Source organism: Diabrotica undecimpunctata, chromosome 1 (assembly GCF_040954645.1).
Source record: "Diabrotica undecimpunctata isolate CICGRU chromosome 1, icDiaUnde3, whole genome shotgun sequence".
Taxonomy (NCBI): Eukaryota; Metazoa; Arthropoda; class Insecta; order Coleoptera; family Chrysomelidae; genus Diabrotica; species Diabrotica undecimpunctata.
Window position 1 is genome coordinate 17,448,822 of NC_092803.1, and position 27,357 is coordinate 17,476,178.

Here is a 27,357-nt window from a genome sequence, read left to right on the forward strand (position 1 = left end):
ATTATTTAATGATAGCATCTCTATCCAATGGGAAAAATAATCTATTAGAATTAAGTAAGATTTACCACCAAATTCCAAAATATCAGCCGCAATTTTATTAAACCTCAATTTTGGTATTGAATGTGCTAACATTGGCTCTCTATAATTATTTGGCATGAATTTTTCACAAATTCTACATTTTTTTATAAACTGGACAATATCATCCCTAAGGTTTGGCCAAAAAAATAAAGATCTTGCTTTATTAATAGTTTTACTAGTTCCTATATGACCTTTATGTAACAGAGTAATCATTTCCTGTTTTAGAGATTTTGGTACAATTATTTTATTTTCAACAAAAACAATTCCTGCTTCAACATATATATCATTTTTAATACTGTAATATGGCTTTATATACTCTGGAATCTTGTTTTCTTTAGGCCAGCCTTTATAATAAAAATCAACAATTGTAGCCAAAACTTTATCTTTAGAGGTTTCTTCTCTGAACTGATATATTTTTTTATCTGTCATTGGTAAGTATAGTGAGACTGAATGAACCATATCAAACATCTCTAAATCAAGGGTTTGTGCCTTTAAACTAGCTCTAGAAAGCATATCTGCAAATTGAATATGCTTTCCTGGAACATAATAAATATTTAATATGTACTTTAATAATTTTAGCCTTAAACGCTGCAACCTTACTGACCCAATTTTGCATATTGGTTTCTGCATAATTGAAATTATTGGTTTATGATCTGTTTGGACATCAACATCACACTGGTAAATAAAGTTATGAAATTTTTGTGTACCATAAAAAATGGCTAATAACTCTTTCTCTGTCTGGCTGTAATTTATTTCATGTTCATTCATAGACCTAGATGAACATGCAACTAATTTCAACATACCATCATAGTTTTGAAACATACAACACCCAATTCCATTTTTGGATGCATCACATTGCAAAACTATCTTTTTATTTGGATCAAATGGTACCAGAGCTGGAGAATTTGAAATTATTTTCTTTAACTTATCAAAACATTCCTGGTGTTTAGGCAACCATTGCCATTCTACATTGTTTTTTAAAAGTTCACATAAAATTTGCATGTGCTCAGCCATATTTTTAACATAACGTCTAATATAGTTAAAGGAACCTATTATTCTTTGTAACTCTAATTTACTTTTTGGAGTTTCTAATTTACATAAAGCATCTGTCCTCGCAGGATCTACTTTCATTCCTAAATGAGAAAAAATGTGTCCCATAAACTTTACTTCTTATTTGCTAAATTGAATTTTCTCTTTATTAAATCTAGCACCCACCTCTTTTGCTCTATTTATCACCTCTTTGACCGCTTGATCATGTTCATCTTGAGACGCCCCTGCTATGATCATATCATCATGACAAACTACAATTTTTTTAATATCACCAAAATGCTTTTCAACTGCCTCTTGAAAAAGGTCTTGAGAATTTGATAACCCAAAAGGTAAAACTAAAAACCTGTAAGTTCCATAGTATGTAGAGAAACAACATTTCCATGAAGAATTTTCATCAATTGAAAGTTGGTGATAACTTTCAGATAAATCAAAAACAGAATATACATTTTTGTTTAATAATTTTGAACATATTTCCTCAATGGACTCCCCAACTCTAGGTTTGCGTACTATATGTTTATTCAGATCTGAGGGATCTAAACATATTCTTAATTTACCATTACTCTTTTCGACTATCACCATTCTATTAATACTTGCCCTGGGGTCTATGTTTTCTACCTTAACAATTGCTTTTCTTTGGACTAATCTATCTAGCTCAGTTTTAAGTGAATTTCTAATTTTTATTGGACACTTGGTAGGTGGATAGCAAACTGGTTCAAATTTATCATTTGTTGTAATTTCATATGTGCCAGGAAATTTGCCTGACCCTGTGAAAACTTCAAAATTTTCATTGATAAATTTATCTGTTAAATCAGACCGGCCTATCTTATTTATTTTTATAGAATCAATACGTTTTACCAAACTTAAATTTAAACATGTTTGTCCACATATCAGAACCTGACTTGCACCATCCACAATGACAAAATCTTCAAAAATATTCTTACCCTTACATTTTACATTTAAATTTACGACACCTATAGGATGAGGCACATTTCCATCAAATGCCTTTAACACATATTCAGTAGGCCTGGTTTTAAATTGACAATTAAATTTTTTATAAACATTTAAAGGAATAACATTTACATCTGCCCCTGTGTCTAACTTAGCTTTCAATTTATAATTTTCAACCTCTATATACTCTTCCCAAGTGTCTATCAAATCAACATTACATACCTTTTTCCTGCTGTTAACATTTCTTACAAAAAATTCATTAGAAGAGGTTGACTCACAATCATCTTTTTCAGTACTTTTAATATTTTTGACCTTGCAGGCAACTGCATAATGGTTTTTTAGTCCACACTTGTTACACTTCTTGCCATAAGCTGGGCATTCCCTCGGACCATGCTTTTTTGCACACCTTCTGCATAAAAAAACTTCTTCTTCAACTTCTTTCTCTTCATTCCAAGGTTTCTTCTTTATATCATATTTCTTTTTCTCTATCTTCTGTGTATGATTAATATTTCCTGTGTTATATTGAAACTGTAAATTTTGAGATCTACTTTGCTCACTTGTTCTGCAGAATTCTATAGCTTTATTTAAACTTAATTTGTCTATTCGCAGGAGGGCTTCTCGTGTGGTCGGATCCCTAATTCCCATAACAATTTTGTCTCTTAATGCCTTGTCTTGACATGACTCATCGGGATCTAGGGCATTGTAATTGCAACTTCTAACCAAATGTCTGCACTCTGTCAAAAAATGTTCAAATGTCTCCCCATCTTCTTGTACTCGTTTTATAAAGTTGTACCTCTCAAAGCATTCGTTAACTCTTGGGTTCACATACTTATCTAACAGCTGCATTGTGAATTCATACTTATTTAGTTCTTCATCAGGGATAACAAAAGTAGCCATAATCCGTGCTGATTCATGGCCAATAATATTTCGCAGGATGGATAATTTCACCTGATCTACAGCGTCGTGTTGTCCTGTTGCTACTAAATAATCTTCGAATGAAATTTTCCAAAATTTCCATTTAGAAGCGGCACTCTGACCCTGGAGGTCGAAATCTTGGGGTAACTTAACATAACCTATTCCATTGACCATGCTTGCCATTTTGGGAACACTTAAATTTTTCTTTTTAATAAACTTAGCACTTAACTTTATCCTTGGACACGTAGATTCCATAAATTGACTGCGCCATGTTTAAAGTATGTTAATAAGGTCTCAATTAAACTACTGTATTGGCTGAACATATATTAATAATATTCATACATTACAACATGATCATGTCGCCCATTGTCCCCGTTGGGAAGTGGTGTTGACTTGACATTGACATATTTGACATAGTTACCAGGTTTACGTTAAGCCTATCTTACATTAATGTCAAACAATAGTAATTCAAAAGTAGTTTATGTAGGGCTACAGATTCACGACAAGAACGCTTAAATATACTATACATATACATAACACCTTGTACAATATAAATATCTATAAATTTAAAACAACTAGCACGTTTTCCCACAAATAATATAACTATGAATAATTTATAAATCCATCAAACAAATTTGTGATAAAAAATTGCACAGCAACAGACATTTGCGTAAAATCGAATGCGTGGTTTGTCGAAAAAGCGATAATAAAAGTAGGTTTCAATGTTATAAATTGTTTTTGTCAACTTTTTTACTTTGCACCGAGGTAAATGCTAATCAGATTCAATTTAATTTGAATGACGCAAAAATTACTTGTTTATTTTTTATATTCTTATAATTTTCATGTAGAATTTTTATATGGTAGCTTCTATCTATATTATATTATAGGGTGGAAATCACTTATAAAAAATTATAAAAAACGCTGAGAACCGTTGACATGATAGATGCTAGAATCTACAAGGCGATCACTTGCTTTTAAGATATTTAGCTCCCTAACATTAAAAAAAACTAAATCCAAAAATAGATTACAATTATTGGGAATATTATTATGTTGATACAATTTTAAAAAAACCAAAGGCTTGAGCAATATTCACAGCTGGATCATCTGCAGGACAATGCACCATTACACCAAACTCATTATTCTCCCATGATGCATTGGGAAGATTGTAATCACCAAAAACATGGATATCCTGTGCTGAGTATTGCAGAACAACATTTTCCACAGTTTGACAATGCCAGTTGTATACTTCGCGAGGTGATTGTGGAGGTATGTAAACACCACCGACAACAAATTCTACTTCATTAAGTTAACATAAGATATATTTATATTTGCTCAACCCGATCTTCACGAATACTAATGGTTTGTGATTTTAGCTTTTTGTTAACAAACACTAGTACACCACCCCCACTCAACTTTGCACTGGTTCTCTGGAAATCACATATGTAGATACTAAAGCCATCACATTTAATTTAACAATCAGTTATGTTATCATTCAAGTTACTCTATACTAAAATAATTGTACAACAGCAGAAAAAACTTTTCAGGATCTCGGAAATCTTTGTACGAATGCCTCCAACATTTTGATAAAAAACTATTGATGGGAAGGATGTTATACTAGTTTTTTTGTAGTTTAACTTCACAAACTGTAAGAACACCACTGTCCACCACTTTCCTCTAGTTCCTTTTTAGCTACCTTGTAAGCGACTTGTTCCATCTTAGTTTGATCCTTAGAGATTCTATAAACAATATTTCGAACCTTATTACTAGACTTAAGAGCCAATTTCACCGTGTTGGCATTACATATAACTTTGACTGGTCTAGCTTGATTGTAACTGGACACTTTGCCAACTCGAATAACATGTGGTATGGTGAATTCCTCTTGATGTAAGCCAAGTAAACAAAAGACCTCACAGACCTGAGATTTGTCATAGCTAATGCGATCGGCTAATGTATTAGAGTTATATTCAGGAATTTTATAAGTCATAGGATTTTGAGCTTTATCTATACGTTGTTGTACTTCATAAAAAACTGAATTGGCTGTTGTCTGTGAATTGCTATTTTCCGTTATTGTAATCTTTTCTTTGATACTGGTGATTTCTTCTTCCAGCTGGGTAAATCTTCGCACAAACATAGAAACACTCTTAATTGCATCACGACAGGTAGCACAAAAGTAGTTGACGTTTCTGTAAAAATAATTGCCCGTATATCGAATGTGGACAAGCCAGAGCATTTTTCTGCAATGTGTATCCTTGAACGGCAACTATCGTATGCTATTATTTGTTTTTCATCAATACCAAGATCTTGGGAACAAGCGCTACAATTATTGGTCATTGTAACCTCAAAATTTTATCTTAAAATATTTCAGTAATCCTTGGCTTTTTGCGTTCAATTATTTATGAAATATAAAAGGCAATAACCGAATTAACTATTACGCACAATATTATTTTTAATATCCTTTCAAAACTTTGTTTTGATAGCAAACCAGCCATAATTACCAGCAGAAGATTACCGGAAATACCAAGAAAACGATGGTCAGATAATCTTTCAGACAGAAAAACCGAGGAATAATCCGAATGATGAACAGGCATAATATGTCTGTTCATCCTTCATTTCTTCTTATTGTTCTTCCCTGAAGAACAGTAGGAAAAAAAAGGACTTCTAACCTAAAGCAGTATGTTCTTAAAATATTGAAGGAGTTCCAAATACCTACGATTATATAAAAATTATCACTTTCTTCGTATACTATATAAAAATGTTAATATTTTAACTCGGATTAATAGTTTATGTAGACTACCCTAAACTGCAATATATTGAATGAACCCAATTATTTAGTCATAAAATTTATCTAATCAAGTACATAACATACATATATACATCACAAAAATAATAACCAGTCGAATATTTAAAGTACTAGACCCCGTTAGAGGTCAGAAAGTTTATCAAGTTTTTTTTTGGTATTATTACTAGTCCAGTTGCAAAATTTTACTCGTTTATATATACAGTATGTAAATTTTCTAGCAATTAATTTGTTTTTATTAGTGGTAACGTTTGATACAATATTTACGAACAGTTTTCTTTCCAGATTCGCTGACTGATGTTTCAACGTCGACTCAAAGATGGCTGTGAGTGGATATACATGTATCAGGGTATCCTTCTGTTGGGTTAATGTGTTGTTCTGGGTAAGTAGAACATTTTTTTGGTATTTATCATTCCTATTTTTTATACAGAGTGTTCACTTGTCGAACACACCATACAAAACGTAATGAGAAATTCCAAATTTTTAAATTCCTGCTTCCCGATTTATTCTACATTAAAAGCCAGTAGAAACTATTTGTAAAAAACAGAAATCGTATTAAAAATAACTTTTAAAACTGTTATTCGAAATTACGTACATTCCATACAAAAATTTGCATAAACTTTACGAATTCGCATTTTTATTACTTCTAAATCTGTAAACTTTTGGGCAAAATACATTTTAAGTAAGATCACCCAATCCTCAAACAAAGTCATTTTATACCACAGTTAGCTTCAATCACACAATTATTAAAATGTACCTCCATATCCCTGTTTTTCTTCGTCTGCATACCATACTGTATAATTTTCCTTTTCGATTTTTTCATGTCCCTCTGGTTTCCTGAATTCCTGCAATACTTATCTTGTATTGTTTTAACTGTGTCGCTTGTTCTTCCATTTTTCCTGTTTTTAGCAGCGTCCTCACGTTCCATGTTCCAATGTTTTTTGTCATTCTCTTAATTCTCTTTTTTCTATTTTTCTTATTATTCTGAATATACCTTGACTCATTTTCCTCTTCGTTTGCATTGTCTAATTCCTTTTGATCCATCCATTCTTCTTTTTCTAGTTTTTTGGAGCATTTTCAATTTCTGTGAGTTTATTTTCTTTTGAATTCCATTTCAGTACCTTGTCATTTATTTCTAATTTCTGGTATCTGATTTTTACTTTTGCTTCTTGTTTTGATATGTCTCTGATTTAAAAAATATATTGATATTTTGATATGATCGTCGGCAATTTCCGTCTTCTTCGTTTGATGTCATATTAGAGTTATCCAAACGATGGCAATAACCATGTCAACCAAGGATTTACGGCCATTTGCTATATGAAAAAGTTTCCCTGCGTTTTGTAGAAAATCGTATGAGTATTTCCAAGTATATAAGCGTCGTTTGGGCAGTTTAAACTTAGTGCTTGTAATGATCATCTCATTCGTCTCCACTTAATTTTTTTTATTTAACATCTCAATATATATTTACAATATATAATACAATTACAATAAGCAAATGATCTGACAATATTTAACAATATAAATATTATTAAAGAAATAATATCTTGTAGAAAATTGCCCATTGACAATTTCCTGTGTATTCTTGGCACTGGAATAGTGTCACGTATGTCTTAGGGTTTGGGTGGGCTTCTGCTTCTTGATTCTATTAGGCTTCTGTGACTAGTTGCTGGGGTCTTTTGTTTGAGTCTTCGTCCGATTGGTTGTGTCACTAAATTTTGGGCTTTCTGGCTTCACATAATTTTAATAGCTTTTGTCCTCGTTGATTGCGATAAGTCCATAGTAATCTACTCATGAACAATTTTAGTAACGAAATCAAAACTATTAAAAAAAGAATAAAATATCGCTAAAAATTGCTGATTAGTTCGTTGCTTATTTAATTAATCACAATGTGGGATAAAAAATTTCTGCACCTTCCCGCGGGTTTAGTTCCCCTTTTAACCAATAATACTGACTGCCGGGCAACATTGGCAATATATTATTTCGAGTGAATGTTTTTATGAAAGTTTATTAAATGTATCGTGCGAAAATCACACACAATGGGGATATTGTTACTCATGTAATGTTATATTATATTCATTTATTTAAAGAGAACATTATCTTTCAATCTTAATATGAAACTTTGTTTTATTATTTTTGAAACCACAGACGTATACCGAACTGTATCATTAGTAGAGACTTAAAATTAAAGGGTGTATCCAATATATATAATAATTTGAGATTGATTATATGTAGAGTCTCGTAAAAACATGTCGATGAATATCATAATTTTTTTCAAGGCGTACCAATATAAATGATCGTAAATTATGTGCTCAAAACCTTTTAATATGTGTGTCACATCAAGGGCTGTACATCGTTTCAACGCAATTCTAATTCATTGTAAATTCATTGTAAATTCATTGTAAATTCATTGTAAATTCATTGTAAATTCATTGTAAATTCATTGTAAATTCATTGTAAATTTATTGTAAATGCATTGTAAATTCATTGTAAATTCATCTTAAGTTCATTGTAAATTCATCTTAAATTCATTGTAAATTCATCTAAAATTCATTACAGATTCATTGTAAATTCATCGTAAATTTATTGTAAATCATTGTAAATCCAGCTTAAATTTATTGTAAATTCATCTTAAATTCATTGTAAGTTCATGGAAAATTCATTGCAAATTCATCTTAAATTCATTGTAAATTTATTGTAATGTGTAATGTAACTATATGGTCTCCAGTGTATAATCATCTTACTCCATCTGTTGTCTTTCTGTCTTATGGTATGTCCAGCGAACTTCCACTTAAACTTCCACTTCCACTTTGCTATCTGCGTTAATACATCGGTCACTTTTGTTTTGTTGCGGATCCAAGTATTTATTTTCTTGTGTGATAGCCTGATGTTCAGCATTGGCCTTTCCATGGGTCTTTGGGTCAAATTCATTGTAAATTCATTGTAAATTCGTTGTAAGTTAACGCTAAAGTATTACGTAATGCAAGTTTTGACCTCCTCCACCTCAGGTAACGCACCTTAACGTTTTACAAGATCCCCTCCCCCTACCTAAACGTTACGTAACACTCAAGTGACCATTTTTAACTAAAAGTAACAATTATGTTGCGAACACTTCCGAAAATTCGGTAAAATAACTTTGTTATTGTTTTAATCGCATTTGCAGTAATAATAAATAAAACAAGAGATTTGTAACTCGCTATAAATTAACTTTAACTGCTAATCTTTAATTTTTTTTACGTTTTCCTTATTCCATCCTTACATAGATTTTTAGCTTTATCCCTCTTGTGATGGTCAAAAGAAATCGGAGGGCACCTGCTTAAATGCTTTCAGTGGAGGTGACAGATCAACGGACGACCTCACATGAAGTGGAGAAAACTTGGCATCATTTTTTTATCTCACTGACTAGGCACCACGAGCTTACTTGGGATTTGAAGGATTGTGCAGACTGGCTGCAGGAAATCCGGAAAGACAGATTTTAATGTACTCCTCGAGTGGTAACAGCAGTATTCGTCCGCGCATTTAATCACTTGCAAGAAATATTGCAATTTACGGATGTGAATGCTATACCATGCCATTTTAGGTTCTGCTGGATCCTGCAAGCTATCTTTAGGCTTTTTACATTGCGCCGAAGCATCGTAGTCGTCAATTTTCACATTATTTTTTTCAACTTTTGATGACTTAAATTTAACAACACTGACTACAGCAACGTGTTTCTGTGTCTTACGGACAATGAAAACAAAATAAAAAGTACAATATAATTGAGAGATCCTCCGTAAAACATAAAGGAAAAGGATTGCCGACTTAAGAGATATTAATTCCATAATTTTTTTATTTGAGCAAAAAATTTTACGTAACGCGTTGTTCGCACCCCCCTCCCTCCTGTGTAATGCACCGTAACGTTTTGCAAGACTCCCTCCCCTTATTGCATTACGTAATACTTGAATGCCCCTAAATTAATTGTAAATTTATTCTAAATTCATTGTAAATTCATTCTAACTTCATTGTAAACTCAGTGTCAATTTATTGTAAATTAATTGTAGATTCATTGTAAATTCATTGTATATTCATTGTAAATTCGTTGTAAATTCATTGTAAATTTATTGTATATTCATTGTAAATTCATTGTAAATTCATTGTAGTCATTTTAAATTCATTGTAAATTCATTCTAAGACGTAGTTTTAAATTTCTGAATTCCCTCTGAATTGCCTTAATCTTTACTGTGGCAATAGTTATCCCAATGGTAGACAACTGTTTGTAGAATTCAACACAATTCCATTTGCCATCCAACAGCACGGTATCTAATGTCAGTTAGCGACATAGAAATAGTCTATACGATCAGAGATCCAAAGCATTTATTGTACGATATACTGATGCTATAGAAACTCTTTGTTGTAAAATTCCTGATTAATATTTCGGCGACTATACTACGTTCATTCCCAAGATAAGCTCGAAAGGTCACAATGATCGGTCAGTGTCACGACACATCCACCGATCACTGTGACCTCGAACTTAAAAAATAATATTAAACTCACCAAGTTTTCGATTTGCACCACGTCCAATTTGACTATTTCGAGCTTTTGACCTCTTCCCTATAAATGATCAGAACTTTAAGTTTACATTTTGTAGACTGATACTTTCTAAATCATATGAAATTGTTATTAATGGCGCCATATATTGAGATATGGTATAATTCTTTTACTGTTTTTTCACATTTTAACAAAATCTTACCAAATATTTGTTTTAAGATTACAGGATGCGGTCTACTAGGAGTGGGGATTTGGTTGAGGATTGCTTACGAAGGATACGCGAGTCTTCTGCCTCAATATGCTCTACTCAGCGCTGATTCCTTGGCCATCACCTTCGGAACCGTCACCTTCATCTTCTCCTTCTTCGCCTGCTGTGGATCGTGGTTCCAAAACAGGTGTATGCTAATAACGGTAAGAATAACAATATAGATAAATAGATAGATGATAAAATAGATAAACAGTAACTGTAATATATAAAATTAAGTGATGTTGAAATTAAATATACTTTCTTTGATATGTTCTCTTATTATACTTTGTTTTCGTTAGATTGATAGAAAATTCTAAGCAATAAAATTTTCATAGTGGTAAATTAACAATAAATGCTAAGTAATTTCATTTTAAAAGTAACTTCAGTTATATTTGGAAACTGTGAAAATGAACCTTTTTGTTCTCCAATAAAGCATGCCATGTTTGGTAGTTGTACTCCCATATTTTTAATATTTTTCCAAATGAATCGGTCTTTTCAGCTGTTTCAGCAATTTTTGGCAATATTGACATTTCTTCATAAATCCATTTTTTATACGTCAACGCACTATTCTAAGCAGAAACGACATCAGTCTCGACTTGCTGTAATAAACTACAGCTTGCAAAACGATCAAGATGGCTGCAAAAATTGGCACGAGTAATGATCTGAATTTAGAAAAAAGTAAAACAATGGGTAAAAAAGACAATTAAGAAAGCAAGGCTGTGTGGGGAAGAATATGAAAATTATAAAGGTAAGTTTGTACCTGCAAGAAAACCAGGAGGAGACTGTCGGTAAGGTTAAGATAGTTTTAAAACTATTGTTAATAGTTTTAAAACGTTAATGCGGATGTAAGGGCTAAAATACTTGCCAAATTCAGAAGCATGCTTACCAATAATACACAAGATTCATACTTACAAGGGCTTATTAAAGTATGAAGTAAAACAGAGACGACTTCGAAATGAAAATCCAAAAAATATAACATTAGTTACTGCGTGACAGGCTCGGGTCGCAAAATTATTGTTTGCAAAAAAGCTTTCATGGGAATTCACACTGTGAGTCATGAAAGAACTCGAAGAATCTAAGCTACTTGTACAAGGAAAAGCACCACTAAATAAACGTGGAAAAAATATTTCAGGGAATGCTTAGTCTGAAAATTTAATAGAACAGATTAAGACTCATATTAGGAGTTTTCCCACTAAGATTTCATATTACATAGGGTGTTCGGCTCACGATTAGTTTACCGTGAGATATATTTGCTATAAAATATTGTTTTACTGTCGATTTATTGACAGAAAACGGTTCCTGGAGGAAATATTGTTTTCAACATCTCTTGAAACAACAACTAAAGCCATTAACATATTTTCTGCTCTTGAAGATTTTTTAGTAATCAATGAACTTCCATGGGAGAAAGTAATCTGGATGGGGCCCAAGCCATGACAAGATGTTGATCTGGATTTATGGAATTGGCAAAAAAGAAAAACCTTAGGATAATTGGTTCTCACTGCATTATTCACAGACAAGCTTTAGTTAGTCAGACTTTACCTGAACTTTTCAACGTCACATTAAACTTAGCAATTAAAATAGTTAACCACATCAAATTCAGCGCATTAAACACTAGGCTCTTTCAGACACTATGTCAAGAACTGAATAGTGAAACTATGTGAAACATAGGAAAAAACCCTCCTCCAAACAGGAAACCCTCCTGTTTCACATAGAAGTCCGGTGATTATCCAAAGGAAATATGCTTGCAAGATTATTCAGTTTAAAGTCAGAAGTCGAAATTTTGTTAATGACTTCAAAACAAGAAGATCTTCACAGAAGATTTACAGATGATAAAAATATCTTTTACTTGGCTTATTTCTCTGACTTTTTAAGACACTTAATGTCCTGAATCTGAAGCTGCAAGGCCGTAAAAACCTCTTTAATACTTATGATGCACTCAAGGGGTTTATAGAAAAAATATCGCTTTGGCAACGCCGCCTTCACAGTTCCAAGCCAAACTTTTCCTCTTTTCCTAAACTGAACGACCTCCTCGATGATATTCAAACCCTTCCACTACATCTAAATTCGGATTTGAAAGACATCATATCACGGCATTTGGAAGAACTGAAAACTCAAATTCGAGAGTACTTTCCAGATGTTAGCTCGGAAAACTGAGAATTTAAGTTGACAAGAGATCCCTTTCCTCTCATTGAAAGTGCAAAAACACTCATATAAGACTTTCAACTTTATATGCGTATTTGATTTTTTGATTATTCTTTTTCTCAAATAAATAAACAATGTTAAGTTTAATGAGACATCAAATCAACTTTCGTATTTAAATATATCTTAATTTTTATTTTGCATCCCAACTTTTGATAACGTAGAGTTAGCATCGTCAGTTTCACAATTTCACTAGAGGGGAGGCGTGAGCTATCTTCAGTGTTCAAAGGGGGCGCCAGTGCTAAAAGGTTGAGAACCGCTGATGTACAGGATAGTGAAATATTATTGCAACAATTAATTTTAAAGCAGTGTTTCTTATATCGTTTTAAAACAGTTTCTTGTGATTTACTCAAAACTATAATTTTTGACTCATGTTTGATCTGAAATGACCGATTCAAATATATTTTAAATAATACTGGACTTGTGGATAACATCCTTGCAAGAAACACTTTATGGTGTGAAAAAATAATGCGTCGTACAAATTTCACACAAACTAAATCCGAAAATTCAAGGAAAACAACTACAATGATTTGAACATGTAATGAGGATATACGATGAGTGATTGCCAAAGAAAATACTAACATGAATTACAAGAGAAGGGAGGAAAAAGGGAAGAACTCCATCATTATAGAAGAAAGAAGTGGATCTCGCCATGCAGGAGAGAGAGGCCTGGAAGAGGGAAATTGGAGAGACAGGAAGAGATGGAGACTGAAATACGGAAAGCGTGAGTCGACTAAAAATCTGAAATCTATTTTTGGTGCATATGCTATTTATGCAGTTCTTTTATTAATTGTACTTACAGTACCTAGTTCTTTCTATGTTATATTGTTTTCTTTTCTTGTTGCAAAGGAAATATTCATAAAAGAATAAATACCTATACTACTAAAAAGCAAAAATTAAAGAATGCAGTTGCCAAAACAGTTAAAATTTTTTGTTCCCCTTCAAACTCCATTAAAAACCGATATACCAACGGACTCAGATATAAAAAAATACTTAAATACCCAGTAATAGTTTCCAGTTGCATCGAAAACACATCATTGTACTTCAACTTTAGTAAAAACCGAAACACAAGGTCAAATCGATCTTGTTTTTATTGTGCATTCAATATTTTTGTTGTTATCAGCTGATTCATTACCCATTCTTATGTCATAGAAACCCGATATAGGGTTGGCTGGTATTGTATTGAGATGAAACAGCTGCTGGTAGGTTAACAATATGCTGGATATGCGGGCGAATTAACACCTTGGTGTGTTGTGTATAATGTACGGGGTTGATCCCAAATCGCGCTTACACCCTAAGTGAAATATACGAGGACCTTTCTGTACATTCTTACTATATCGAAGATCACATTTTTTTTATAAAAATTATTTTTGCGCCGATGGTACAAAAATTATGTTTCCGATAAGATAATTTAAGAAAAAATTATATTTATTGAGATGTTAGATCTTTGATATAAAAACTAGGGCCCAAACATATGAACAATATTGCAAGCTCCCAGCTATTAGGTACAACTAATATCGCTTTTTTTAAGTTGTTGCTCTTTAAGCTATTGGTCTTGCATGGTCTTGCACTACGTGATTGTTATGAGTTTGAAGAGTCTTTTAATAAGGTTGTGTCTTTAGAACTAGTGATTACATTAAACATGTAACACATCAAACGATGGATAGTGTTTGAGGCATACAAAATTAACGAGGTCGCGTTGCTCTGAATCGGGAAATACGTGGGCGTGGGTGTTTGGATCATTCTCACTAGCACATAAAAAAAAGAAAAGAAGAAAAATTAGAAAATGATAGCTACTCGAGCTTAATCAGAAATATGGAATAAACAATACAAAGAAAATTCACAAATAATTTGCCAAAACGGCGTTTTTTGTGAGGCACAAGGAAAACTCGAAACAAAAATAAATATACAAACAAATAACAATAAACAATCACCAATATACATATATAGACAAATGAACAGTAACGATCACAACTAGCTTGTATATTCGCTCAAAAAACCTGTTAGCAATTACTTATTTATGGTTCAAGAGAAAAGAAGATTGTTAGAAACATCAAAAATACTATATTGTCACGTACATTGTACTAAAACATAGATTTAGCTGGACATATTAATTTAGAAACATTAATTTACAAAAGCCAGAAAACTACAGAGGTATAAACTTGTTAAATACTACAATAAAACTTAAAACTAATATTTTACAAGTACTAATAAATTAAAGGATAAGTTTAGCAGATGAACAACAGGGTTTTCGTGGTGGAAGATCGTGTAAAGATGCAATATTCGTTATAAAGCAAATTACTAAGAAATCACTAGAGTATAATAGACCAGCATTTCTGTGTCTGATTGTCCCAAAGAAACGTATGACAGAGTAAGACTCAAAGATGTAATCCATCTTCTATATAATAGAGAAGTTCTCCTAAATATTATAAAAACTATCAAAAACATCTACCAAAACAACAAAACGGAAGTCGGAATAGAAGGACAACTTACAGAACCTATAGAATTAGGCAGCGGAATAAGACTCATTGGGCACTCATTGAGCCCCATGCACTTCAATTTAATCATGGATGAAATCATCAAAAGCGTTAACAAAGGAAGTGAATACAGAATGGGAAACAAGGAAATAAAAATACTCTGTTACGCAGACGACGCAATATTGATAGCCCAAGATGAAGATAGTCTGCAAAGACTGGTTCATAGATTTAATATACGAGCAAAAGAATTTAATATGACAATCTCATCTCAGAAAACTAAAACAATAGGAGTCAGCTAAAAACCAACCAGATAAGGTAAAATAGAAATAGAAATTGATGGCATCAGTATTGAACAAGTAATGAAACTAAAATGCATGGGAATTACATTGTGTAGCTATGGAGACCTGGACAAAGAAGTAAGAGATACAAGTACAAAAAGCAAATAGATTGGCAGGATGCCTTAATAACACTATATGGCGAAACAGACACCTTAACACTGAGATGAAGTCAAGAATTTATAAAGCCAGTGTAAGACCAATAATGACATATGTCTCAGACAACCTTTGTTAGGAGAAATTTCTGACTTTAACGAAAAGGTTCATCTTCGATAAAAACAGAAGGATTGAGTCTCATTTTAAGAAGTTTGCTTTTGGTAAGAATCTATTTTTTTGTATTCTCGAATCAGCTCCTTGAACATCATTATAAGCAGCCGCCACTGCCAATTACCCATTGCACATCGGAACGAAATTAAGTGAATCACTTCTGTCATGATTTTTCACAAACAATCAAACTAAAATTGAAAAATAAAGACCACACCTGTGGTGTGTTTAGACATGGAAATATCTACACATTAAATACATTTTTCTGAATGTTTGCGCAACTAATGGAATACGAGGAGTGTAGTTAAGTTTTCAAACAAATAAATAAGAAATATTTAAAGAAACAGGTGGATAAAGGTGTCATATAACAAAATAATTATTTTGAGATAATTGACTTTAAAGATTTTCTTTAAGAACTTGTCCAAATATTGTGTTTTAAAAATAGTTAGGGGAGACTGGTACACAATACATTTTTTAGGAAATATACTTTAACATCGGAATGCAATCTTCGAAAAAATCTCCATTTAGAGGTATGTTATGTAAACGCTCCAGTTTTTAAATCTCAGCCACAAAGAACAATAAAACATGTCGTGCAATGTCTTCTACTCTGTATATCAAAACAAACTACTGTCGGCGGACGCACTACATTATGGAGTATCCGTTGCAGCGTTTGTGGCAATGTGGCGGCAAATTTGATTTATTTAATAACAGTGTTTTATTGTGTACTATGTGTCAATGTATACCACTTTCCCCTACTGCTGAGTCAGACAGACTTAAGTAATGTGTTCCATGACATTAAGCACAGCTTTTTTAATTTTGTGAGGCGATTTGTGTTCGGTTCTTTTATCAAACGTAACTGTGTACATAAAGAAATAACTTTGTTGTTTGGAAGTTTGTTACTATTGTAAGGGCTGTAGATACACTACGCAGTACTGCGAGACGTATGGAATGGTTCTAAACACAAAAAAAGGGGGAATTATGATTGTCAGTAAGAACAAGATTGAAGACGATACAAACTACGTTGAATGAAAAGCTTTACAGAAAGTACCCAGATACAAGTACATGGGATGTAAGCTAAATGAACGATAGGACCGTAGCCGTGAAATAAAACGAAGCATTTAGACGGTCAGAAGCTCTTTCAATAAGATGAAAGCAGTATAATGCAATAGAAAACTTTGAATAGAAATTAGAACTACAGTACTTTACGAATTAATGCTATCATAGGCTGTTTTAATGAAAAAACAGTTTATTTAGAAAAAAATTATATTTTGACAAAACTATAAAAGTAAACTTACATCATTTAATAGGAAATATGTATCCCTTTGGCTGCAATTACTGCTTTTACCCGTTTTGGCATAGATTCTACGAGCTTCTGACAGTTCCCAGATATCCTTTTAACTCAAAACCAAACCTGAATAACCGCTTCTATCATTTTTATTTTTGTCGATTTTGAGCAGTCTATCTTTGCAAATAAATGGCCCATAAATTTTCAATGGGTTTGAGGTCTGGCGAATTACCGGGCCAATCTAAAACAATAATCTTCTTATTTTTGAAAAATTCCATCATTTGCTGTGACTTCTGACAGGGAGCAGAGCCTTGTTGAAAAATCTCTCCTCCTTGGGGCTGACATTGTTGGAGTTCTGTGCCCAAATGCTGTTCCAACATGGATTTATATTTTTGGCTATTCATCATGCCTTCAATTGGCACCAAAGATCCAACCCCCATGTATGAAAAACATCCCCAAAACATTTTTTTGACTGGATGTTTTATGGTTTGATCAATATGAGATGTTGTTTCATTTTCATTGTCAGACTTCTTGACGAATGTCGACCGCTATCTCTGAACTATAAAGTTAGTTTCATCTGTGGATAGGACTTTTCTTCAGTTGTCTACAGTTGAATTAGAGTACTTTTTGGTTCACAATAGCCTTTGTTTCTTCATTCGTTCAGTTATAAGCTGTTTTTTCTGTTGAGGCACTACCCTTCTACCATTCTCCAAAAGTCTTTACAGAACAATTGAGTCATGAATCACTACACCTGATGCTGCTAGATCTTGTTGGAGCTCTTGGATTGTTTTTATTGGGTCCTGTTATGTTATGTGAACCTACCTTAATATTTGTAAACCTACCTTAACATGAGTGTCAGTTGAAGGAGATGGACAGCGGACAGGAGGCGGAAAAGATGGCTCGTTAGATATAATTATGTATTAAGTTTAGTTGGTCTTTAATAAAAGATATTAAAAAGAAACTGGTCGTCAATATTATTAAAAGCCCACAGAGACAACGTAACAGGTCCAATTTGCTCTTTCGAAGTAAAAATCTTTCATCTGCTGGTGTTGTTTTTCTCTTGCTTCCGCATTTTCCTAACCTTTTCACAGCGATTGATCCCGATTCTCATTTACACTACAAAATCTTGCTTACTACCCCATGACTCACTCCACACGTTCTTGCGATTTCTCTTTGTGACATAGAAGTGTGTTCACTTAACGTGATAATCTTTTTACGCTTCCTAGGCGTAATATCCATGATGGAATTAAACGAAACAAACTGACTAATTACCGAAAACAACATAAAATAGACAGAACTACGCCAACTTAGTGGGAAATGTCCTGAAACACCCTCAAATAAAAAGCAGAGAAAAGTAAGGTTATGTTTTCAATGCTTGGTCAGTTGTAAATGTGTTCACAGTGTTGCCAACTGTGAATATTGAAAAATGTCACGACGATTCCATTAATTCGCACAATACTGTAGAGTATTGAGATGCATATATTCCCTGTCTTGTTGTATGGAGTTAAAACCTTGATAATTACCGACGCAACTGAAAAAAGACTTGCTAGCTTTAAGATGTGGTGTTATCAAAGAATACGAAAAACAGCATGAATTGAAGAAATGAAAAAATGAATTGTTGCGATTCGTTATACAAGGGACGGTGGAAGGAAAAACAGGACCGTCTGTAAAATAAGAGAACATACACAAAGATATGCTCACAGAATTAGAGTAGATCCTAAGATTATGTCTCAGAACTTGATAAAATTACAAGACATATGGGAATAGCTCAAGAATGGAAAACCTCAACTAACTCGCTGAAGTCATACGTGATGCTGTTGTCAGCGTTATGAACATATATGGGAATGTTAGTGTCATATTTCCCTTGAGATCCCTTGAGGTTAATTAGCTGTTTTTAATTGAAAATAATTTTACTTATTGTTAAGAAAGTATGTAAATAAAGAAATCTACCTGAATTTATAACACCTTGGTACGCAGTATAATGACCTATGGAGCAGAGAATTGGGTAATAAATAAACGAAGCAGGTCCAAAATCACAGCAACTGAAATGGAGTTCATGAGAAGAAGCTGCAGAGTGACAAAAATGGATCGCATCAGAAATAAGGAGATAAAACGAAGAATGGCAGTGGAACAAGACATACTCAGCTACATCGAAGAAAAACGTTTAATTTGGTATGGATATGTGACAAGAACAGATCATACAAGGTGGATAGCAAAGATTTCGAGTTGGAGCCCAATAGGAAGGAGGAAAAAAGGTAGACCCCGAAGATCATGGAGGGATGAAGTGGACGAGGCCATGGAAAGACGAGACCTTAGAGATGGAGAATGGCAGCACAGAAAGGACTGGAGACGTTGGCTGAAAGAAGGAAGGCGGCGACAGCTGTAAAAATCCTTATATAGATAGATAGACCTGTAAATCTATATATATAGTGCTTTTCAGATAAAAGTATCAACTTTAAATAACTTTTGAACTTCTAATTTTTAGAAAAAACGCAAAAACATATCAATGAATATTTGAAGGAAGAGACATTATATCATATTTAAGGTTGCTGGGAAATGCTAACTCTTACCCCTCGCATCATCCCTTAACCATTTATAAATTACTCCTACCTTTTTGTATCTGATATTTTTATTCTCCTCTTTGTACTGATTTCAGAAATGCATAACACATGATGCTAGAGTGATTAGTTTATGAGAAAAATAAATACAAAAACAAGAAAACTGGATTGAAAAAAATTATTTCTTTAACAATTTTATTACAACCATTTAGAATGAAAATTTCTCTACTAAAAATGTTTACAATAATTGTTCAAAATGACTGCCATTCACTTCCATACAATAGTACAATCTCTTTTGTATTTCTTCTCTGACATTGCTTAACAGGTCTGCATTTAATTGTCGACATTCATCCTCTATTCTTTGTCGTAAGTCATCTAAAGATTCTGGTTGAGTAACATAAATTTTTGTTTTTAAATTCCCCCATAAGAAGAAGTCTAGGGGTGTTAAATCCGGTGACCTAGGTGGCCAATCCATCATCTGTCCTCTTCTACCTATCCTACGACCGGTAAACGTTTTCGTTTAAAAATTGTCGCACAGGTAAAGCAAAGTGTGGAGGAGTTTCATCATGTTAAAATACAACCAAATCTTTGGAAAAGTTATTATCATTTTCTACTATTGTTCTAATACGATCAACCACTTGCATAAATAATGCAAGATACGATGCACCGTTTAAGTTTCCAGTGATAAAGAAGGGTCCGATATTGTGATCGCCTAGGATACCACACCGTACGTTTAACCCTTGAGGATTCTGTGTGTGAAATTCTCGTACAATATGTGGATCATTCTCAGCCCAGTATCGACAATTATGTCTGTTTACCAAACCATTTAATGAGAATGAGCATTCATCTACTCTGAAAGAATATTTATCGAAGCTTTGCACGAAACTGAAAAAGGTATTCTACTAAATGGTTGCCGACTAAACAACATCAGATATGCAGATGACACCATAGTATTTTCGGACAACTTAGAAGACCTACAAGTTCTTATGAACAAAATCACGTATTACAGTCAACAATATAGACTCAATATAAACGTTAAGAAGACAAAGCTTATGATAATTAGCAAGAAAAGGATAACAGAAGGTCAACTCTACGTCAACCAATCCCCTGTAGAAAGAGTGACGCACTACAACTATCTCGGCACCATAATAAATGAAGAATGGACCAATAACCAGGAGATTAGAGCACACATCGAAAAAGCTAGATCCACCTTCAATCGGATGGGGGCCTTCTTCAAGAGTCACAACCTTTCTCTTGAACAAAAGTAAGAATGGTGTGATGCTACGTCTTCTCTGTCCTTTTTTATGGTGTTGAATCGTGGACCTTGAACGAAGATATGTGCAGAAAACTGGAAGCATTTGAGATGTGGCTATATCGGAGAATGCTTAAGATCCCGTGGACTGACCGAGTCACAAATGAGGAGGTCCTCAGAATAATGAATAAGAACCGAGGTACTGATCTCCATCAAATCCCGAAAGTTGTAGTTCTTCGGACATATTATGGGAAATGAATTCAGATATGCTCTCCTTCAAGCCATCCTGCAAGGAAAAATATTTGGAAAACGAGGTCCAGGAAGAAGAACATCTTGGTTAAAGAACCTCAGAATCTGGTTCAATACAGCATCTGTGCAGCTTTTCCGCGCTGCTGCAGATAAGATAAAGATTGCCATGATGATCGTTAGCAATCTCAACCGGATAGGCACATCAAGAAGAAGAAGAAGAGCAAATATTGTTTAACATTTGTGGATTGTTAATGATGCATTGCGTCATTAATTTGCAAAATTCGAGACGACGATCAAAATCTTCTTCATTTAATTCTTGTACTAATTTAATTTTATATGAATGTAACAAAAGAATAATTTGTATTTTTTATTAATGTTGTGTTTGGACACTATCCCACATATGGCAGAAACTATTAAAACATTTTTGTTTGATTTACTATTTATAAATATTACTTACCTTGTATTTGATGTGATAATTATTATAAATAAACAACTTGGCAAAGTGTCGCCTACACATAAATACCTACAATGTATCTAATGTTTCCTGTGATGTAGCGTACACTATGAGACAAAGAAATGAGATTATAAATATTTTTATGTATCTATTGAAAATTTATCGGTTAGTTATTTTTATTCTACTATGGATTTAGGGTTATTGCAGAATCGATGGCAATGTGTCCAGTGTCCAGTTGGAACAAATGATAATAATTAATTTCAGGAGAAATTAAATAAATATGAATCTTTTTCATGTATGTATTAAAAATTATTCAATAAAGGTATGTTTCTGGTATGAATTTCGGTTAATAGCACTTTAGAGGGCAACAGATGACTCAATGATTGAGGCAAGGACTGGAATAGAAATAAGAGGATGGAATTACGCTCTATTAATAACTTTGATAACTCCTAAAATAGCAGAAAAACCACAGAGGCTGGCGATTTATAAATTATAAAAAAATCTGTATATACTGTATAAAATCGCAAATGTGGATGGAGGACTACAAAAAATTATTTACAGAAGAACGGAGAGAATGTTTTTAAAATTATGTCTTACTAGGTTTAGAAGTAGAAGTCAAACCTGTAAATATTAACGGAAAGCGTTGACAAAAGAGTTTAAAGAATGGTAAAGCTTTGTAGACCAAAGAGCTTAGAAGCACAAGATTTTATATACAGTGATGAGTGCCTTAAGAACCGGCAAAATATCGCAAAAGATAGAAAACATAATACGTTGTGAAATAAAAAGAGATGGAAGTAGTAGAGGTGGGAAATTATCGATAAAAACCTCTAATTTACATTACATTACATTAGGACTATCGATAGTTTCCCACCTTTAGACGTTAGCTTATGAGCTAGTTGACTTCAGTCATAATATTACAAGTATGACGTCGAACATTAACACTTTTAAAGTAAAAACTGATTGAAGGCAATAAAGCAAATGTAAGTAAACAGTTTAATTAGTAGTAATTTGATAAATACAGAATAACAAGCTATGATAATTCTGTATTGAGAAGAGTGTATGCGACGTCTCAAATCACAGTTTATTATTGATCAATACTTTAATTTTGGATAAAAACATACTCGTACTTGAACTGTTTTTACTTACATTACGTGATACGTATTACTATGACTGAAGTCAACCAGCTCATAAGCTAACGTCTAAAGGTGGGAAACTTTCGATAGATCTAATGTAATGTAAAGTAAATTATAGGTTTATATCGATAATTTCTCACCTCTACTACTTGCATCTCTTTTTATTTCACAACGTATTATGTTTTCTATCTTTTGCGTTATTTTGCCTGTTCTTAAGGCACTCATCCCTGTATGTTATGCATGGTATACTGAAACAGTCATGAGTAACGAGGATCGAGACGATAAATCACCTTGCGAATTTTGACATTAAACGTCCTCGTTTAATGTGAATGATTAATGCCTTAATCTGCTTCTCTTTAATATGGCTTCGTTAAAGTAACATAATCACTAATAGAGTAAATTATTACAGACCCCTATGAGACTGTAGGGATAGTAGTAAGTTCAGTCTAGGGATAAAAAAATTAAAATTAAGCTAGCAAAACGGTTCTTATATAAAAGTTATAATATCGAATACATATCTATCTATATAAAAGGCTATGATGACAAGTCACGCCGTTTGTCCAGTAAACTAACGACGTCATCTAGGAAAGACATCTGAACTACCACCACTTGACATTTCAATCATGTTTTGTTCTTAAAACGATACGTTTAATTAATAATACTGTAATAATTACATATTAATATAATATCAAAATAATTTAAAGGTTTATGTTAGTTTAGATTTAAAATTCTAGCGTTACCTAGGAAAGAAATCTGAACAGATCTTCTTCTTCTTAAAGTGCCTATCCGTTCCTGATGTTGGAGATCATCACGGCTATCTTTACTTTGTTTATTGCAGCGCAGAACAGTTCAGTGGTAGTCGTGTTATACCACTTTCGTAAATTTTGAAGCCAGGAAATGCGTCTTCTTCCCGGTCCTCTCTTACCATTTACTTTCCCTTCGAGAATCAGCTGGAGAAGGCCGTAACGTTCTTGATTTCTCATTACTTGTCCTAGATATTCCAAGTTTTTAGTTTTGACTGTCATGAGAATTTCACATTCTTTCCCCATTCTACGCAGGACCTCCACATTAGTAACTCTGTCAACCCAGGATATACGTAAGATGCGCCTATAACACCACATTTCGAAAGCTTCGAGCCGATTCATAGATGCAACAGTCAGTGTCCATGCTTCCATTCCGTAGAGCAGAACTGTGAATATGTAGCAGTTCAATAGACGGCATTTTGTTTTTAATGATATGTCTCGACTGTTGAAAATGGTTCTCATTCTAACGAATGCTGCTTTTGCTTTTATTATTCGCTGTTTAATTTCTGTTGAGTGGTCCCATTGGCTATTTAAATTGGTGCCTAGATATGTATATTGCTCGACTCTTTCGATATTCTGTTGGTTGATTGTAAGTTGAGCGTTTAGTATTGGTTTTTTACTAATTGTCATAAATTTGGTTTTCTTTATGTTAAGAGCTAGTCCGTATCTGTTGCTGACTTCTGTTATGCGATTTGTTAGTATCTGTAAGTCATTCAGATTATCGGCAAAAACTATAGTGTCATCTGCATATCTAATGTTATTCAACCATTCACCGTTTATTAGTATTCCTTTCGCACAACCGTCTAAAGCTTCCTTAAATACCCATTCAGAATAAATATTGAACAACAATGGAGACAAAATACAGCCATGTCGTACTCCACGTTCTATTGCAATTTTATCAGTTAACTGGTCTTCTATTTTGATTTTGGCCGTTTGATTGTAGTAAATGTTTCTGATAATTCTAAGATCTTTGTTGTCAATTCCAATTTCTTGCATTAGAGTCATTAATTTGTCATGTTTTACTCTGTCAAATGCCTTCTGGTAATCTATAAAGCATACGTATATGTCACAATTCACATCCCTGCATCTCTGAAATAGCACCTGTACAGCAAAAAGGGCCTCTCGTGTTCCCAGAGCATCACGAAATCCGAATTGTGTTCTTGTTAGTTGTTCCTCACATTTTGTATATATTCTTTTGTGGATGACCTTTAGAAATGTTTTAAGTAAATGGCTCATAAGGCTTATAATTCTATAGTCTTCGCACTTTCTCACATTGGGTTTTTTTGGAAGATTTATAAAAGTTGACACTAACCACTCTTGGGGAACCACGCCCGTATCATATGTACTGTCAAATATATTTGTCAACCATTTTATGCCATCATAGTCCATAAGTTTTAAGAATTCTGAGTGAAAATTATCAGGGCCTACTGCTTTACCATCTTTGGTGCTTTTGATGGCATATTTTACTTCTTCGACTGTAAATGGTGGTCCAGATTCGCAATTGGTGTTTGTTGTAATACCAGTGTTCGTATATCTTCAAAAGTTTTTTCCACGTATTTAATCCAAATATCTCTTTTATGCTCTATTTCCAGTACTATGTTTCCCTGATTATCTGTCAGAAATCCAGTGTTCTTGTGTTTATATAAGCCTGCCGCTTCTTTAATCTTTTTATGGAGGTTAAATGAATCATGTTTTTGTTGTAATGACTCTATCTCTGTACACTTCGAGCTAAACCAATTTTCTTTTGCTATTTTAATAGCCCTTTTTATTTCGTTATTTATGTTGTTGTAGTAATTCTTATTATCTTTAGCGTTTCTTCTGTCTTCCATCATACATAGAATCTCCTCCGTCATCCATTCCTTTTTATTTGTTCTTTCAGGTTTTAAGTATTTCTCTGTTATTTCTTGACTTACTTTGTGCAAATTTTCTAGTTCTACATCTGTGTTATCTGTTTCTGTACGGGCACATGGTTTTTCTGTACGAGCCCACGTTTTTTCTTTTAGGCGTTTTTGTACCTTTTCCTTTACTGTTTTATTTTTCAGTTGGTTAATATCGTACTTCATAATTTTTGGTCTTTGAACTTTCTTTAAACTAAGTTTCATTTTGGCGATAAGTGGATTGTGGTCCGAATTTATGTCGGATCCCGGGTACGCTTTAACAGATGTTATAGAGTTTCTAAATCGTTTGTTAATAAGAATATAGTCTATTTGATTTCGTACTATGTGATCTGGAGTATCCTGGGGAGATTTCCACGTATATAGTCGTCTTGGAGAAAGATCATAAAAGATGTTTGTCACTACGAGCTGTTCTTCAGTTGCAAATTCAATCAAACGGTCTCCGCGTTCATTACGTTCCCCTAGACCAAAGGATCCCACTAAATTTCCACTTTGTCCTTTGCTAACTTTGGCATTAAAGTCTCCCATTATTAGTATTATTTCGTTTTTCCGAATCCTTTTGACAATATTAGTATGGTCATTGCAAAATTCTTCTCTCTCTCTTCTTCTCTCTTCTTCTCTCTGAACAGATAAACTGATAAAACAATATCGTTTGTTATCCAGCAACCAAGATACTGGAATCTTTGTACTGGTTCTATATGTTTGTTGTAGATACAAATATTAATGTCGACATTTGGTGCACGTGTAACAGCCATTACTTTTGTTTTATTTGTGTTTATATTTAGTCCCAAGCTATCTCCCTCTCTGGTTATGACATTCAAAAGTCGTTGTAAACCCTCAGCACTGTCCGCAATAATGACGGTGTCGTCTGCGTATCTAAGTTGTTTACGTATTCTCCGTTGATTTTTATTCCTTCTTCAATATTTTCGAGGCATTTTGAAAGATCTTTTCGGAATATATATGTATATTGAATAACAGTGGAGAAAGTACACAGCCCTGACGAACTCCTCTTTTTATTGGCAATTCTGCTGTCAGACGATTGTCTATTTTGATCGACGCCATTTGATCCCAATATAGTTTTTTAATAAGTGCTACAGTGTTATGGTCTATACCATGTTTTGTTAGGGTTTATATGAGTTCTGTGTGTTTTACTCGATCAAACGCTTTTTCGTAGTCGATAAAACAGAGAAACACGTATTTTCGCTGATCTTGGCATTTTTGTAGTAATATCTGAAGGCGCCAAATAATGCCTCCCTTGTACCAAGCCCCATACGAAATCCAAATTGATTGTCGCTCAGGTTTCTTCAGATATCTTCTACATTTTCTGGACTAGATACTATTTGGTTGTTATCATCTACTAAAGTTGTTGTAGTGATTTTTTTCTTCATATTTGTGACTTCCTTAATCTTTTTGTATGCATTAAAGTAGTCATGCTTTGTTAGTAAATCTCCGAGTTCCTCACAGTTGCTGCTCATCCATTCTTCTTTGGCTTTCCTGATTTTGTTTTGGATGATTTTCTGGGTTTCTTTATATTTTTCTTCATTGCGATTTTTGTAAGATCTCCTTTGTCCATTAGTTCTAGGACTTCTGTCATCCATGTATTCTTTGTTTTTCTGATGTTGTCTTGTAGTTGTTCTCTTTGTATAGTTGTGATTGTTGTTTTGAAGGTGTGCCAAATACTTTCTATTGTTTCTTCTGCTTCCTCGGCTGCTTCATCGAACTTTTATTGAGTGTATCATTGAGTGTTTTCTCTATTTCTGCCTGTACTATTGGATCTTTAAGTTTTTCGAGGCTAGGTTTTATCTTCTCTCTGTATTTGATTTTCTTCAGTTTAATTGAAATTTTACCAACAACAGGATTGTGGTCGGAACCGATGTCCGCCCCGGGATATGTT

The 27,357-nt window shown here is 33.4% G+C and overlaps 2 protein-coding genes across 3 annotated transcripts in view; one reads left to right on the forward strand and one right to left on the reverse strand.

Moving 5' to 3' along the window:
- The window catches only part of Tsp5D (Tetraspanin 5D), a 92,254-nt gene that overhangs the window by 52,729 nt on the left and 12,168 nt on the right, over positions 1 to 27,357 (forward strand). For both annotated transcript variants that reach the window (XM_072537683.1, XM_072537691.1), the window contains exons 2-3: positions 6,074 to 6,170; positions 10,532 to 10,723. In XM_072537683.1, coding sequence (XP_072393784.1) covers positions 6,108 to 6,170; positions 10,532 to 10,723 — 255 coding nt within the window. In that variant the 5' untranslated portion in view covers positions 6,074 to 6,107. The remainder of the gene's footprint in view (positions 1 to 6,073; positions 6,171 to 10,531; positions 10,724 to 27,357) is intronic.
- On the reverse strand, positions 1,249 to 3,174 carry LOC140433001 (uncharacterized). Its single transcript, XM_072521118.1, has 2 exons — positions 2,076 to 3,174; positions 1,249 to 1,892 (listed from the first exon to the last, which is right to left on the reverse strand). Exons 1-2 carry the CDS (start codon positions 3,172 to 3,174, stop codon positions 1,249 to 1,251), a joined length of 1,743 nt encoding a protein of 580 aa, XP_072377219.1.

Excerpts from the sequence above, each read along its gene's own strand:
- LOC140433001 (XM_072521118.1), bottom strand. The coding sequence starts at position 3,174 with ATGGCAAGCATGGTCAATGGAATAGGTTATGTTAAGTTACCCCAAGAT. Across the intron at positions 1,893-2,075 it reads CGTAAATTTAAATGTAAAAT|GGTCAGGCAAATTTCCTGGC; the intron begins GTAAGGGTAAGA and ends AAGTTTTCACAG.